General features: G+C 38.8%; 1 protein-coding gene across 4 annotated transcripts in view; it reads right to left on the bottom strand.

Moving 5' to 3' along the window:
• Window positions 1-17,666, bottom strand: part of CCDC146 (coiled-coil domain containing 146) — a 177,164-nt gene that overhangs the window by 9,573 nt on the left and 149,925 nt on the right. For 3 of the 4 annotated variants that reach the window (XM_049893077.1, XM_049893078.1, XM_049893080.1), the window contains 6 exons: window positions 8,240-8,335; window positions 7,449-7,619; window positions 4,093-4,181; window positions 3,828-3,992; window positions 2,045-2,269; window positions 57-285 (listed from right to left, as the gene is read on the bottom strand). In XM_049893077.1, coding sequence (XP_049749034.1) covers window positions 57-285; window positions 2,045-2,269; window positions 3,828-3,992; window positions 4,093-4,181; window positions 7,449-7,619; window positions 8,240-8,335 — 975 coding nt within the window. The remainder of the gene's footprint in view (window positions 1-56; window positions 286-2,044; window positions 2,270-3,827; window positions 3,993-4,092; window positions 4,182-7,448; window positions 7,620-8,239; window positions 8,336-17,666) is intronic. The other variant, XM_049893079.1, reaches the window with a different exon arrangement.

Raw genomic sequence — 17,666 nt, 5'->3', positions numbered from 1 at the left:
ACAAAGAAAAAAATAGCAAATGGTCCCAGAGAGTGTCTTACTAACACTTTTCCCACCTGAATCTGGAGCACTGCTAGGTCAGCATCCAGGGACCTCTTGGCTGGGAGTAATTTCTCTGTCACGAGAATCTGTCTTTGCTTCTCAGCAATCTTCAGTTTCAGGAATCGGATCTTTTCTTCTAGGACATGTATTTCAATCTCTCCATTTAGTTTCATCTTCTCTTGGATATTTATTTTCTCATAAAAAATGCACACTTCTTCTTCCCGCTCTATCAGCTGAACACCACTAAGGTCAAATTTAAAGGCAGAGGCTAAGGGAGTTTTGAGGCCACAAGTCATTGTAGTTCTCTCTACTTTGGGCACAAAATATACATCATGATTGCATAGTTCCAAAAAACAACAGATATTTACTGGTGGCTTTCTAGGGAAACCACAAACTTGGATCTTTCTGGAGATAAGACAGGGAGGGTTGTTTCATATCTCAACTCTGTAGCTGGCTAGTCACAACAACCCAGCAAGTTTTCCTAGGGTGGGAAAGAATGCTATTCCCAATGCGTGAAAAAAGTGCTTCCATGGTCAGAGTTTCTGCAGAGCCTTTTCTTTGGCCTGACTTGCCAACCAAGGCTCCAATCAAGCCAGAGGCATGTAGGCAGCGGGCCAAGGAATGTGTTTCTGCAGCAGTGCTGCTCTATATTACTTGCCTGGCCCAATATGTTTTTTACAAGGTGACTATTTCTGATGCTAATTTCCCACCCAGCTATTCTGTCCTTTGGAATCATACCAGGGGAAAGGGCTCCTTGAAAAGAGATCATGGGGAGGAAACCGAGTAAGAACCGTCTAAGTCCAGCAGCTCTGGTTTGCATGACTGCTCATGCCCATAGATCTGATCAAGGCCTGGGAGCATACCGTTTGCTCTAACGCTTTGATTTGTGCCAGGAGCCAAGTCAGAGGATTTTTTTCCCCTGGAGAAAATATCAACCAGCCCTTTGAAAATGTGCCATTCTACAAATGACCCTGGAGGTCTTTCCACACTCTGTGCACATCTATTAGCCCAGGTTTCCACTTTAATTGCTTCTATTTCTCTCTGTCCTCCCTCGAAACATTTGTGCATGTTTTAATCTCAGCCCTGTGTTTTGTCTCATTTCCCTTTCATTGGCCCTTCTCCTGATCAAGCTGTCCTGACAACAGAGACCAGGAGCAATGTGTTTGTACTCTTGGTGTCTAGCAGCCCAGTGCCTTCCACAGGACAGCACACAATCAAAGTTTGATGGAAAACCTGATACCAGATGTAATTACTAGGGGATTCTACAATCTCACATTCCAGACTTCTCAGAGCACAAGCAACTTGGGGAAACTGCTAAAATAGTAATTGATTAATTGTGGCCTAGAAGAATTAATGCTACTCCTAAAGGATTTCTCTACTTGCTGAGAAAATGAACTGGGAGAATGGCTTAATAAATATCATAGTAAGACCAAACTTGCCAAAAAAATAGATCCAAAGATTTACTTATGTCGATTATACTGAAGGAATTTGATGGTATCAGAAGTATCCTGACAAGCAGCCTGGGCAAGGTCTTTGATTTTCAAGTGAGCAACTTCTCAAACTCCCATCTTGCCTCTCCTTCTTAAACCAAACACCAAACTCACTGCCAGAGAGTTGATCTTTACTCACAGCGACCCTATAATGACCTTATAAGACAGAGTAGAACTGCCCCATAGGGTTCCCAAAGATTTAATCTTTACAGAAGCAGACTGCCACATCTTTCTCCCATGGAGTGGCTGGTGGGTCTGAAGTGCTGACTTTTTGATTTAGCAACAGAGCCCTTTAACCACTGTGCAACCAGGGTTCTTTCCCTCCCTCTTACTAGGACAGTATTTCTTATTTTCAGCCAAAGCACACAAACCGCTCCCTTGCCAAAGGCTAATGAAGCCTGAATGTCAAATTCAATAGGCTATTCACTGTCAACTCTAGGTAGAAAAAAGGGTCACATTTCTACATGGGATGTCTGGCTGCCTTGTTCTCACACTAGGTTCCTGATTTTTACCATTCATTTCGATGCTGCACAGCTTTTTCGTATTTTTTGCGAAGCTGTACCATCTCCTCTTCAATCATGGTGATCATATTGCCAAGCCTGTCAATGTTATTTAACTGAGCTTCCTTCTTCTCTTTCATTTCCTGAAGTTTTGCGACAATTTTACACACGTCATTTTGCATGCTTTCCCGGATAGTAACATTGTTGGCATGCTTCAGCATGCAATTTTGCAGCTTTCTTTAAAAACAGTGGGACAATGGGTAAGATTATGCTTTTTGTTTCTTTAAAAGCAATGAAGATTTCTGAAATGCAAACAGTATCAAAGCAGTTCTTGCTCTAGTGTTTTCCCTTGAAATTACTTGTCAGGAATTTCTGTAATCTTTCCAGGTCTCAGATCCTCCCCCTATCCAGATTAGGATAGCTCTCCTTTGTGTCCAAGCTTTGGCTGCTTCCCTTTATCAAAGCAAGAGGCTGTGGTCATTTGTTAACTGCTCTGCGGCCACAGGAGACTATGCTCTATTGACGGCAGAGATAGGGGACCTAAGGTGGCGCCTGGCTCAGGCTAGTGTTACCATAAATGCCAAATGCCTAAAGAATGCATGGACTCTATAAACGATAGCTTACTTTCATGTAGGATGAGAACTTGATTAGGAAATTAGATTTTCCTTTTCAGGCAATTCTCCTCTTCCCTACTTATGAGAGGCCATTTTGCAGTATCTTTATTCAAAGAAACTGTGAAATAATGGCTACCAGAAGAATTGCAGTTTGTATAGACTCAGTAGATCAGGGACTAAACATAAGTGAGAGTTCAAAAGATCTTGGCATGCAGTCAGTAATACTTTTTAAAAGCAATCATTTGCCAGACACTCTTCTAAGTGCTTTAACATGGATTAACTTATTTAATAACCCCAAAATCCTATGAAGTAAGGACTATTTTACAGACAAAGAAATTAAGTCCAAAGACATAAGGCTGCTTGCTCAAGGTCAAATAGCTATGGAGGCAGGGCTGGGATTTGTGTCTAGAAAGCCACCTCTTTTGCCACTCTGCTGTAATGTCTTCCACAAATGCATTACCCAAAAAACCGATTGCTGTTGAGTTGTTTCCAACTCATAGCAACCCTATAGGACAGAGTAGAACTGCCCCATATGGTTTCCAAGGAGCACCTGGTGGATTTGAACTGCTGACCTTTTGGTTAGCAGCCATAGCTCTTAACCACTACACCACCAGGGTTTCCACAAACACATTAGATGTTTCAAATCTATTCTCTTGAATCCTGTAGCCACTGCCATCCAGGAGATCCCGACTCACAGCGACCCCACAGGGTTTCCAAGGCTGTAAATCTCTACGGAGGCAGACTGCCACATCTTTCTCCCGCAGAGCCGCTGGTGGTTTCCAACTGCCAACCCTTCGGTTAGCAGTTCGGTGCTACAACCACTGTGCCCCAGGGCTCCTTCTGAATACTGTAGATGCTGGTTAATAAAAAAAATTGATTGTCTTCTAACTTCAAATGCAAATGATCAAATGTGTGCTTTCTAGCTGGGCAAGTGAAAATCATCATAGTAATCATAGCTATATACATAATTTTTCGTTCACTTAAAAAATATTGCTCCCAAACAGTAGAAGCATAAGGAATTGTGTTCAGATGCTTATATTATCACCTGTAAAGTCAGGTGGTTGAATAATGGCTTTTCCAGATTTTTAAATGATTACTTTCTTTTTTTTTCTTGATCCTTTGGATACAGTTCAAATGAGTCAGAGGCATGCTTTTGAAAGGACAGTAGTTATAACACTCACCTTTCTTGAGTAACTGCACTATTCCTTAAAATTTCCAGTTCATTTAATGACATTTTATGCCTCTCTTTAATTTCATTTATTTTCTGGTGAGCTTTGTGAAGTAAGTTAACAAATTTGTTTCTTTCATTTCGAACAGCATCATACAGTTTAGCAAACTGTGTGAGTCTGTAAAAAAAAACAAAGTGTTTTTGGAACATGTAAAATATAAATTCAAGATATTTTTCTTCTTTTTCCAAGATAGATTTAATCATTAAGTAATTCTTACCTGTGGTAAATTTCACATTTTTTCTTCCTGTATATCCTGATTTCAAGATCCTTTGCTTTAATTTCCTTAAGAGCATTGGCATATTTTTGCTGAAATATAAAAATAATGTGTGAAAGAGAGAAAAACAACAACATATTATCATCCCCAACCTCACCCCATCTCCTTCTTTGTCAGTTAAGGAACATTCTCTCTTGGCCTGTTGGGTTGTGCAGATCCGGTTGAGGGGCGAGGGAGAGAGTGGAAAATTGCTTGGCCGGCTGAGTTGATTCACACTGAAAAGGTCAAGTGGTTATTTAAGAGGAGAAAAAGAAAAGGGCCTGCACAGGTTGGGTTTGAGGAGAAGTTTGGGAAACTTTCAGGAGACAGAAAGAGTGTGGACAGCACAGCTTTTCTGGATGAGTGTGGAGCTTGTGGAAGATAGATGAGGGAAGAGGATTTTTAACAACTTTTGATAAATGCTGGGAATTGAAACCTCTGTGATATTTTTTGAGACCCAAGTAATGACTTTAAAGTGCTTTCCCATTATTTTGTATATTGGTTGGGTTTTCCTACACCATGTGGCACCATGCTGAGACCAGACATAGGAGGTGTTACACAGATTATACACAAATATTTCAAAAGACAGTGACTGTACTTCTAAATTCCTAGAAATATGGAGCCCTGGTGGCACGGTGGTTAAGAGCTCGGCTGCTAACCAAAAGCTTGGCAGTTAGAATCCACCAGCTGCTTCTTGGAAACCCTAAGGGGCAGTTCTACTCTGTCCCATAGGGTCACTATATATCTAAATCAATGTGAATGGCAACAGGTTAGATATAATAATTATGTTCTCCAGGTTTAAAGACACTGCATCCTTCATCTTCGCAAGAAACTTATTCAAAGATGAGGTATTTGCTGATAGAAACTAGAAGAAATAGTTGCTGTCAGCTTTTCCTGCAGGAGTATGAAACCAAAGCTGATTTGTCATGAGTGATTCGAAAGAAGCTAGACATCAGAGCAATTTTACCTTATAATGTTCTCAGTCAGAACAGGAATCAGAGAGGAAATCAATATTGTTAAAGTAACTGTGTGAAGAATTAAACACATGTAAAAATGTAGTGTTGTCTACCCTATCCTGGGAGTGATAGAAACCATGACTTTGAACTGGTTTGAACCTGCTGAGAATTTGCATTTCTAACACGTTCCCAGGTGATGCTAAGGCTGCTGGTTAGGGACCAGTTATAAGAACCACTAGTGGAGCAGTGGTTCTCAAAATTTATTATACATAAGAATTACCTGGGATTCTTATTAATCTATAGATTCTGATTCAATATATCTAGGGTGGAAATGCAAAGTCTCAACAGGAGTTCAAACTGGAATGAACCAGTTTGAAGCCCTGGCAGAAACATTGGTTTTTTCTTCCACCATTTATTTTCCTTTGGGGACGTGGATGAGTTGCAAAAATAAAATATAAGATTGACTGTGTTCTTCTGGAAATTACAACTAATTATAGTTAATATTTAGCTGACTAGTTCTCAATACTAAGAATACTTCATCTAAGGAATAAACATAATTTTTCCTTTATTGATTTTTTCTTTATTGAATTCCTTTTAAGGGGAAGAACTGTCTTGTACTTTTATATTAATTAGCTCATTTAATAATGAGGTTTGGTCTACATAGATCAGTCACACATAGATGACATGTGTTAATTTTTAAAATTAATTAAAAATTATCTAATTCATAAAAAACAGATCAACATTCCTTGTAACAAATAAACACAGCACTTAAAAAAAAAAGTTGCTGTTGGCTCAATTTTGACTCATAGTGACCCAGTAGGACAGAGTAGAACTGCCCCACAGGGTTTCCAAGGAGCAGCTGGTGGATTTGAACTGCTGACCTTTTGGTTAGCAGCCAAGCTCTTAACCATTGTGCCATCAGGGCTCCATCCTTTGCCATTGAGTTGATTCCGACTCATAGTAACCTACCTCTAGGGCTTCTTAAATTTCTAAAGGGAAAAAAAAGAGTAAGTTTCTCATTAGGAAAGACTCATGTGAGTGGACTCTTCCCAGCCAACACCAGGTTGTAATGAAAACACTGTCCCAGAACTAAATCGACCTTGATGATGATAGTCTTCACTTACTCTGCTCTTTCATCACCTTGTTTCGCTCCTGCTTTTCCTCCCTCAGCTGTTCTGATTCTTTAGGTTGTCTTGTTTCATCTCTTCCTCCCTGAGCACTGTCTTTCCTTTCTTAACTCTATCGAAACCCAACTGTCCTGTGAACTCTTTTTGGCCTGCCACAAACTTCATGATAGAATTCAAACTGTTTACCATGGATTATGCAGCCCTTTTTTTTTTTTTAACCATTTGGCCTCTCCTGCTTTCTGGACTCACTATTTGACATCCGTTTTTCCCCATGTTACCATGTACCAACCATGCTGAACTTCTTTTAGTTTCTCAGTGTTTTAAGGGGGTAAAAATAAAACAGCTAAATGGGAATTTGAAGAGTTTGCTGTGACGTGCTATGGAAATTTTCTCCTCAGTCTTTTCTATAAAATCTTAAATATCTCACTGTTCACTAATGCTTTAGTGTGAGTGAGTTCTTTCTGGAGAATGAAAAGAAATGCTGCCCTTGTATAAATACTTGTTCAGAATGAGAACACAGATTGCACTGGGAAACAACCAACTGCTGGGTTACATGATAAATGTGATAGTCTATGTTAATAATACGTTATAGCCCTAACATAGGAAATGTTTATTTTTAATAAAGAATTTCTGGACATAATCTGTATGTGAGATAAATGATTCAAATGTTAGAATTTTAGCTAGCATGACAGATTTTTTTTTTCTTTCATTTGTTATATTTTGTTTTTGTTTTGGGGTGCTGTACTGGGTCAGCTCTGGCATGTTGTCAGGAGCCCAGGAGAGTCATGGGGTAAAGTGGTAACTAAGTATCCTGGCATTGGATTCAATAATACTGGCTTGACAAATTTGGGAGGGAGAACCATCAAATGCTACAATTTTTTAGTGGTTCCTGGGCAAATGGTAGTGGAATCTGAGATGGTGGTGAATTACAGATAATTTCTGTCACCCGTGCTGCTGCCAGGCCTGTCCATGGAAGTACCCTCTTTATTTTTACTGAAATTGCCATCTGTTCAAATCCTCTATTGATCTCTCTCTTTTTCTCTACAGAATGTTGACTATTTGAATCCTCAGACTATTTTTCAGTGCATGACTGAGTCCTGTTTAGGGGAGATTTATATCCAGTAGTTACTAGAGCTGAAGGAGACTCCAATTATAACTTTCCAGTGAACACTGCATTATAAATGAGGCTACTCTGAACTCTTGTAGCAATAATGAATGGTTACAAAACTGCAGTTACCTGAACTTTTAGGAGATCCTTGGACTTTTGCTCTTTTTCATCAACTTTGATTTGAGTCATTCGGACAAGGTTGAATAGCAGTTCTCGCATGTTTTCTTGCTCCCTTAAAAGCTTGTTTTCTTCTGCAAGTTGCTGTTCTACTAACTTAGACTCAGTTTCTGTTAAGACTTTCTTTTGAAAAACATGACATAATAATTTTTTATTTGTTTGAAGGAACACAAAAAGACCAGTGTCTTAGATTGTCTTTTTACTTTCTGTGTAGAAAGTATTTTATTAAAACATAAAACAAACAGCACTGCCTTAGCTCCAAGTTTTTTTTTAAGAATATACAAACAGTGGGTTAACACAATAGAACTTTTTCTTATTTGGGTTGTATTTTCAAGTGACTTTAAGAAAAAGAAGAGACATAAAAGCATGTTTTAAAATATTTTGACAGTGTCTTGAATAAACAAAAATTGAAATAAAAAAATTAGACACTGGTGAGACAAAACATTTGTTATTGACTTTTAATGTAATTAATTGTTCTTTTATTTTAAACTCTCATTAGTTTGTATAATTTTTACGGGTTCAAATATATCCTTTTTTTCCAAATTTAATGTGGGGTTGGAGTAGATTTTTAGGTGAAGAAACAAGATCATTAAATAGGATCATCCTCTCTTTGACGAGTCTTCTGTTGATGAAGTTACATGGAGCACAGTTAAATTAAAAAACAAAACAACAACAACAAAAACAGCCAACAGCATCGTATTTACCATTCTTAGATAGAATCTTAAATGAGAGTTGATATTAACCTGTTGGGTGAAATTTCTCTTAGCTACTTCCACTTCCTTGTGGAGCTCTCTCCTTCTGTCAGATAATGTAGTATCATCTTTAGGGAAAGCTTCCATCTGGAAATCAAAATTTAAAACAGGCATTCATACAAGAAAGAAACTTTCAATGTCACGTAGTCAACTCCATCAAGTCCCTTTTGAAAATAGTGGAAAAATCAGGATTGTCAACCTTATAAAGACTGCCTGTTATGCTGAATATTCTTTATAAAGTCTTAGCAAACTAAAATATGAAGACCTGCCAAAATTCTATATATTACCAGCTATAAATATTCTATTTTTCACTCATTTTGAAATAAAATAAATATTACAAATAATAGCTAATATTTATTGAGCACTGACTATGTGCCAGGCATGGTTCTAAGTACTTATGTGGATGATCTCATTTAATCCTCAAAATAACCCCATTAATATCTCCAACTGTACAGATGAGGAGAATGAAGCACAAAGACATTGAAGAAACTTGTCCCAATGGTGCAGGTGCAAACCCAGGCAGTTAGACTCAGGGCCCATGATATTAACACTGCGTTCTACTGCCTCTCTAACTCATGACTAAGCACTTTGGAAACATGCATCTACTATGACTACTCGAATGATAGTTATTACACTTGGACAGTGTGAGTTCATTTATGAAAGCCTATTTTTTTTTTTTATAGGCTAAAGAAAAAAAGAGAAGCTGTTAATTGCAGAATAGTTGGCTACTTATATGAAGTAGGTTTGGAGAGTAACTGGAAAGTTCTTAACACAAAAGAACAGCTTCTTAATTTATTTGTTGATGCCTGAAGTTTCGCCATTATATTTCTGTGGTACTGGCTTATGGTTAATGTTCTGTTAAAGTGCTTTGGGGAGAGGGCAACATCTCATTCTATCAGGTTTTGTTGCTCTCTCAGGAATGAGCTTGTCATATTCTTTATACTGGATAAGAGAACAGAGAGGAGAAGGTCACATGGATGCTGATGGGCAAAGAGTACCACCCAGGGCTACAGGAAGGGCCATCTTGGAGGCACTTCTAGCATACTTGACTTAGATTAGGTTTACAGTTGGGCCTTTACACCAAAAGCACATGACACCAATCTGATGTGGCTCCTTTCCTACTGTGACAGCACACGCTTCTAGGCACCAAGGCTGAATACTGGCAAAAATTCAACCCGAGAAGGAAAGATCATACTGTTTAGATATTTAAAGGTCACCTAACAGAATCTTTCTGAGGGTCGTGCTGTTATTTTAAACTAGGTAAAATATGTCTTCAGATGCTCAACACCCACAAATCTGTCAGTCTTCAGTAGCAGCTTCCGTATCCTCAGGTGCCCAAATGTCCTGCTTCCCATGGCCTCTCCTGTCATGGACAACTAGCTGTTAAGAAGCACACACTAGACTTGAGAAGATGAGACATGCTCTTGTGAAACCCAAATAACAATACATAGCATTTTGTTATTTTAAAGAATAGATAATTGCTATAGCAAGTCAGAAAAGGGAGAGCTCCATGTAGACTTGAATACTTGAATAATCAGGTTCTTGTTCTCACTTCATGGAACAGGTGAGAAGTTAGCAGGAAGAGTTTGATTTTTCCTCCTCGAAAGTGGAATTAAGCCCTCCTGGACAGAGGAAGTCCAGCAAGCATCCTGGGTCCCTGTCTGGTTCTCTGTTGCAGGTGCCCAGGTACAGGCTGCTCCTCATGCTTTACTCCCAAGTGTGGGTAGATCTGTACATGAACACTAACTAGGACCAGAAAAACTTATAAGGCTTTTATAGAGACATGAGACCACACTCACCAGTTACTTTGCCAATAAAGGCTCCTAATGGATTTTCTTGCTCTGAGGTCTCACACATTTAGGCCGTTTCCAATGTTTTAATATTACAAATAATACTAAAGTGAATATACTTGTATTCATTTTTGAGATCTGGCTAGCTACTTCTCTGGCAACTTTCTTAATTCCCCTTAAAACTTGGCCCTTTAGTTTCAGACAGAACTTGGTGGGGGGAAGAGGTAAGAAGGCGAGCCACTGGAAGCAGAACCTACTGGTTTCCTGTTGTTAGGTGCCGTCGAGTCAGTTCCAACTCATAGCAACTCTATGCACAACAGAACGAAACACCGCCCAGTCCTGAGTCATCCTTACAATCATTGTTACGCTTGAGCTCATTGTTGCAGCCACTATGTCAATTCACCTCGTTGAAGGTCTTCCTCTTTCCCGCTGACCCTGTACTCTGCCAAGCATGATGTCCTTCTACAGGGACTGATTCCTCCTGACAACATGTCCAAAGTATGAAAGACGCAGTCTCACCATCCTTGCCTCTAAGGAGGATTCTGGTCACACTTCTTCCAAGACAGATTTGTTCGTTCTTTTGGCAGTCCATGGTATATTCAATATTCTTCGCTAGCACCACAATTCAAAGGCGTCAATTCTTCTTCGGTCTTCCTTATTCATTGTCCAGCTTTCACATACATATGATGTGATTGAAAATACATGGCTTGGGTCAGACGCACCTTAGTCTTCAAGGTGACATCTTTGCTCTTCAACACTTTGAAGAGGTCCCTTGCAGCAGATTTACCCATGCAACGTGTCTTTTGATTTCTTGACGGCTGCTTCCATGGCTGTTGATTGTGAATCCAACTAAAATGAAATCCTTGACAACTTCAATCTTTTCTCCATTTATCATGATGTTGCTGATTGGTCCAGTTGTGACGATTTTTGTTTTCTTTATGTTGAGGTGCAATCCATACTGAAGGCTGTGGTCTTTGATCTTCATTAGTAAGTGCTTCAAGTCCACTTCACTTTCAGCAAGCAAGGTTGTGTCATCTGCATAACGCAGGTTGTTAATGAATCTTCCTCCAATCCTGATGCCCTGTTCTTCTTCATATAGTCCAGATTCTTGGATTATTTGCTCAACATACAGATTGAATAGGTATGGTGATAGAATACAACCCTGACGCACACCTTTCCTGACTTTAAATCAATCAGTATCCCCTTGTTCTGTCCGAACGACTGCCCCTTGATCTATGTAAAGGTTCCTTATGAGCACAATTAAGTGTTCTGGAATTCCCATTCTTTGCTACGTTATCCATAATTTGTTATGATCCACACAGTTGAATTTCTATGCATAGTCAATAAAACACAGGTAAACATCCTTCTGGTATTCTCTGCTTTCAGCCAGGATCCATCTGACATCAGCAATGATATCCCTGGTTCCACGTCCTCTTCTGAAACCAGCCTGAATTTCTGGCAGTTCCCTGTTCTTCAGCAGAATTTTGCTTGCATGTGATATTAATGATATTGTTCTATAATTTCCACATTCAGTTGTATCACCTTTCTCGGGAATAGGCATACATATGGATCTCTTCCAGTCGGTTGGCCAGGAAGTTGTCTTCCATATTTCTTGGCATAGACGAGTGAGCACCTCCAGCGCTGCATTTGTTTGTTGAAACATCTCAATTGATATTCCATCAATTCCTGGAGCCTTGTTTTTTGGCAATGCCTTCAGAGCAGCTTGGACTTCTTCCTTCAGTACCATCAGTCCCTGATCATATGCCACCTCTTGAAATGGTTGAATATCGACTAATTCTTTTCGGTATAATGACTCTGTGTATTCCTTCCATCTTCTTTTGATGCTTCCTGTGTCGTTAATATTTTCCCCATAGAATCCTTCACTATTGCAACTCGAGGCTTGAATTTTTTCTTCAGTTCTTTCAGCTTGAGAAACACTGAGCGTGTTCTTCCCTTTTGGTTTTCCATCTCCAGCTCTTTGCACATGTCATTATAATACTTTGTCTTCTTGAGCCACTCTTTGAAATCTTCTATTGAGTTCTTTTACTTCATCAATTCTTTCTTTTGCTTTAGCTGCTTGACGTTTGAGAGCAAGTTTCAGAGTCTCATCTGACATCCATCTTGGTCTTTTCTTTCTTTCCTGTCTTTTCAATGACCTCTTCCTTTTGCAATTTGGTTGCCTAGCCAATATCCATTCTCCACTTGACCTTACTAACAGAACTCCAGAGGTTCAGTGTACCCCAGAGTTCTCAGATTTGTTTGCAGCTGGGGGGTCATCATATGAGCCAACTCAGGCCATGAAAATTTCCTAAGTGGAAATTCTGTGAAGGGCTCCTGGGAAAGTAACTCATTTCCTGTTAAAAAGATAGAGGCAGCCAGGTCAGCTGCCATATGCTCTTTGCCATCTGCCTTTCCCCACTTCTTGTGTGGCCTCTATGCCTAAAGGTTGAATGGCCATCTTGTGACAATGGAGAAGATAGGTACACACTAAGGATGACAGATAAGGGAGCTAGAAGAAATCTGGGCTTTTTGTTATGTGGAATTGTCTGGTGTGCCTACCTCTGGACTTTCATTATATGAATAAAACAACCCCTTATTTAGTTAAGTGACTATAGTTGGGTTTCTATTACTTCTCGGAGCCAAATTGCAAACCTAATTGATAAATCTTCTAAAAGGAAACCTTCCTAAAGTACAGGATGAAGTTAGGCTGAAGTTTCCACTAATGAGGGATGAAAAAAAATCTATCAAATATCAAAGTTCTAATTATGTGGTCTGAGGTTACAGGAGATATTTACTATTACTTTTGAGCCTCTAACTGCAAATATTGGCAGTTTGTGTAGGCTTATTTATTCTAATTGTCTGGTTTTTTTTTTAATATAGAGTAGCATTTTACTTTAGAAAAAGTATTATGTGTTTATTGGAATCAAGGAAACAAACAATACTGTATAAAGTGAGAAATTAAATACCTTTTGCTACCACCCCTACTTCAAATCCTACTCCCTGGAGTCACTGTTAAGAGTTCGGTGTCTATTCTTTCAGATATATTAAATATATGAATAAAGAACAGCAGCTTTCATAAAAGTTAAGAAATTGGACATTATTCTATTGCTTTAAGCATCCTAATTACTTGGTATCAGTGAACTTTGCTTTCTTTAAGACTTTGATTTTTTTTTTCTAAAATATTTCAAACTTTCATGAGGCTTGTGGCTTGAGTTTCTGGGAGACTTTTTGTACAGTTAAAGGTCATAGGGGAATCAAACAACTATCTCTGGGCGAATGAATTCTGAAGGGCAGGAGACCTTTATGCTTACCTTTCATCTCTTTCCTTTTGGGACTGCATGCAAGTCTGAAATGTTCACTCAGGCTGGGAGTGTCTGGCCTGACCCACTCCTATTTTCAAGTACTGCTAACAGTGTAGGACAGTGGCTTAGCTAATTATAAGTCATAAAGTCAAAGAGCAAATCAGTCTTTCACTGAAAATGTACCACCTAGCCTAGCCTATTGACATCGAGTTGATTCTAACTCATAGCAACCCTAAAGGACAGAGTAGAACTGCCCCTATAGGGTTTCCAAGGAGCGCCTGGTGGATTTGAACTGCTGATCTTTTGGTTAGCAGCCATAGCACTTAACCACTATGCCACCAGGGTTTCCAAAAATATACTAGGACAAAAAAAAAAAATTAAATTTTTCTTGAAATCAATGAAAAAAAGAGAATTTCAATACATTTTCATTTATGTTAGTTTTATATTCTATGAATAGAATTTTGTGAACCTAGTTCTGGGGTTTGGGGTTTTAGTCTAAAAATCATTTATAGCTAATAATGTCCTAATATGAGGAGCACTGGTAACACAGTGGTTAAAGCGCTCAGCTGCTACCTCCACCAGCTGCACTGCGAGAGAAAGATGTAGCAGTCTTGCTTCTGTAAACATTTACAGCCTTGGAAACCCTATGGGGGCAGTGCTACTTTGTCCTGTAGGGTTGCTGTGAATTAGAATCAACTCAATGGCAGGAGGTCTGGTTTGAGCTTTTTGACGGTGCAATGGTTAAGTGCTTGGCTGCTAACCAAAAGGTTGGCAGATGGAACCTACCAAGCAGCTGCATGGGAGAAAGACCTGGAGATCTGCTTCTGTAATGATTACAGCCAAGAAAACCCTCTGGGGCAGTTCTACTCTATCACATGGGGTCATTATGAATTGGAATTGACTTGATAGCTCCCAACAACAACAGTGTTCTAATATAAATATCTTTTATTTGTTAAAATCTGAAGAACTACTAGTGAAGAGCATTCTAGTGCAAAATCCTTTTTGGTCAAGGGCCATTTCCTTATATATTTTGTGTCTAATCAGATTAATCTACAGTGAAACCAAGTCAGCAAGCCTCACCCATAGAAACAGCTTCCAGTTAGAGTATAGCGCTATAAACAACGTTGATACCCGACCTTACTTTACATCAGCTACTATAATTATTGCCATTCCAACTGGCGTAAAAGTCTTCAGCTGACTAGCCACTCTTCACGGCGGCAATATTAAATGATCTCCCGCTATAATATGAGCCCTAGGATTTATCTTCTTGTTTACAATTGGAGGGTCAACTGGCATTGTTCTTGCTAATTCTTCACTAGATATTGTCTTACACGACACCTACTATGTTGTAGCCCACTTTCACTATGTCTTATCTATAGGTGCAGTTTTCGCCATCATGGGTGGATTCATTCACTGATTTCCACTATTTTCAGGATATACATTAAATTATACATGAGCTAAAATTCAATTTCTAGTTATGTTTGTCGGTGTTAACTTGACATTCTTTCCCCAACATTTTCTTGGATTATCTGGTATGCCACGTTGATATTCTGACTATCCAGATGCCTACACTGCATGAAATACTGTTTCTTCTATAGGCTCATTTATCTCTCTAGTAGCCGTAATCCTAATGGTCTTTATAATTTGAGAAGCGTTTGCTTCTAAATGTGAAGTCTCTACAGTAGAACTCACAACAACAAATGTAGAATGACTTAATGGATGTCCACCCCCACATCATACATTCAAAGAGCCAGCCTACGTAAAATCCAATTCGAGAAAGGAAGGAATCGAACCTCCAATAGTTAGTTTCAAGCCAACTCTGTAACCTCTATGCCTTCCCCAGTAGGCATGAAATTTTAGTAAAACAATTACATAACTTTGTCAAAGTTAAATCACAGGTTTAAGTCCTGTAAATTTCTATGGCTTAACTGTTACAATTAGGGTTTCAAGATGCTACACCCCGTTATAGAAGAGCTTCTCCACTTCCATGACCACACCCTAATAATTATCTTTCTTATTAGCTCCTTAGTCCTATATATTATTCTACTTATATTAACTACTAAATTAGTCCATACGAATACAATAAATGTCCAAGAAATAGAAATAATCTGAACGATTCTCCCAGCTGTTATCCTCATCCTAAATGCTTTACCCTCCTTACACACTTTATATATAATAGATGAAATTAATAATCCTCTACTAACAGTTAAAACTATAGGACACCAATGATTCTGGAGCTATGAGTACACTGATTACGAAGATCTAGCCTTCGACTCATATATAATTACTACTAATAATCTAAAATTCGGGGAACTTCGACTATTAGAGGTAGATAATCGAACAGTATTTCCCATGGATCTGCCAGTTCGAAAACTAGTTTCATCGGAAGACGTCCTCCACTCATGGGCCGTCCCATCCCTAGGCCTAAAAACAGATGCAATTCCAGGACGACTCAATCAAGTAACTTTAACGTCAACACGACCTCGTCTATTTTATGGTCAATGTTCTGAAATCTGTGGAGCAAATCATAGCTTTATACCAATTGTTCTAGAACTAGTTCCACTTAAACACTTCGAGAACTGGTCAGCATCGCTAACGTAATCATTAAGAAGCTTTAATAGCACTAACCTTTTAAGTTAGAGTATGGGAACACAGTATTCTCCTTAATGAATGACACAAGCGGATATGATCGTTTGACTATTAGTAGTTATAACTGTGCTTCTCACATTATTGGTTTTTCTTCATATTAAAATCCTAAAGATTTTTTATTTTCTTTTTCCCATATCTAAAAAAATCTCCAAGAAACCACGCATCTTTCCTTGAAAAACAAAGTGAACGAAAAACTATCCGCCCTCTTCGATGTTCCCATACCTACGGTAATTCTAATTATTGCATTCCCAGCAATCCTGCTTCCAGCTCCAAATCGCCTAATTACTAACCGTTGGATCACAATCCAACAATGACTAGTCCAATTAATCACAAAACAACTTTTAACTATCCACAACACAAAAGGACTATCATGATCTCTCATACTAATCACCCTAATTTTATTTATTGGTTTAACCAACCTACTAGGCCTACTACCCTACTCATTCACCCCTACAACACAACTATCCATAAACTTAAGCATAGCAATGCCCCTGTGGGTTGGTACAGTTGCCCTAGGCTTTCGGTATAAAACTACAATCTCATTAGCCCATCTTCTTCCACAAGGAACCCCTATATTTCTTATTCCTATAATTATTATTATCGAAACCATTAGCCTTTTTTTCGACCAATCACCCTAGCAATTCGACTTAGTGCTAATATCACAGCAGGTCACTTACTTATTCATTTAACTGGAACCGCCGCACTAGCTTTATTACCGATTCATCCAGTAACAATTACAGTAACATTCATTACAATAATTTTACTTACAATCCTAGAATTCGCCGTAGCATTAATTCAGGCTTACGTCTTTACCCTTCTAATTAGTCTATACCTACACGAAAATGTCTAATGACACACCAAACACACGCCTATCACATGGTAGATCCAAGTCCTTGACCCCTCACTGGAGCGTTAGCCGCATTACTTATAACATCTGGTCTAACCATGTGATTTCACTACCATTCTGTAATCCTCTTACTCCTAGGATTAATAACTAACATCCTAACCATATTCCAGTGATGACGGGATGTTATTCGAGAAGGAACCTTTCAAGGCCACCATACACCTATCATGCAAAAAGGTCTCCGATACAGTATAATTTTATTCATCATTTCTGAAGTACTATTTTTCACAGGTTTCCTCTGAGCCTTTTACCACTCTAGTCTAGCGCCCACTCCTGAACTAGGAGGCTATTGACCTCCAGTAGGCGTTTACCCACTAAATCCACTAGAAGTACCACTTCCAAACACTTCCATCCTTCTAGCCTCAGGGGTGACTATCACTTGAGCTCATCACAGCCTAATAGAAGGAAACCGTAAAAATATACTTCAAGCCCTTTTTATTACTATTTTCCTGGGAGCCTACTTTACACTTCTCCAAATCTTTGAATACTACGAAGCATCCTTTACAATCTTCGACGGCATTTATGGTTCAACTTTCTTCGTAACCACAGGATTCCACGGTCTACACGTTATTATTGGTTCAACATTCCTCCTAATCTGCTTTATTCGCCAACTCAAATTTCATTTTACGTCCAACCATCACTTTGGTTTTGAAGCAGCCGCCTGATATTGACATTTCGTAGATGTAGTATGACTATTCCTTTATTTATCCATTTACTGATGAGGATCCTATTTCTTTAGTATTAATTTAGTATAACTAACTTCCAATTAGTAG

Source organism: Elephas maximus, chromosome 8 (genome assembly GCF_024166365.1).
Source record: "Elephas maximus indicus isolate mEleMax1 chromosome 8, mEleMax1 primary haplotype, whole genome shotgun sequence".
Taxonomy (NCBI): domain Eukaryota; kingdom Metazoa; phylum Chordata; class Mammalia; order Proboscidea; family Elephantidae; genus Elephas; species Elephas maximus.
Note: the sequence above shows the minus strand (reverse complement) of the source record. Positions and strands in the feature narration are given on the sequence as shown.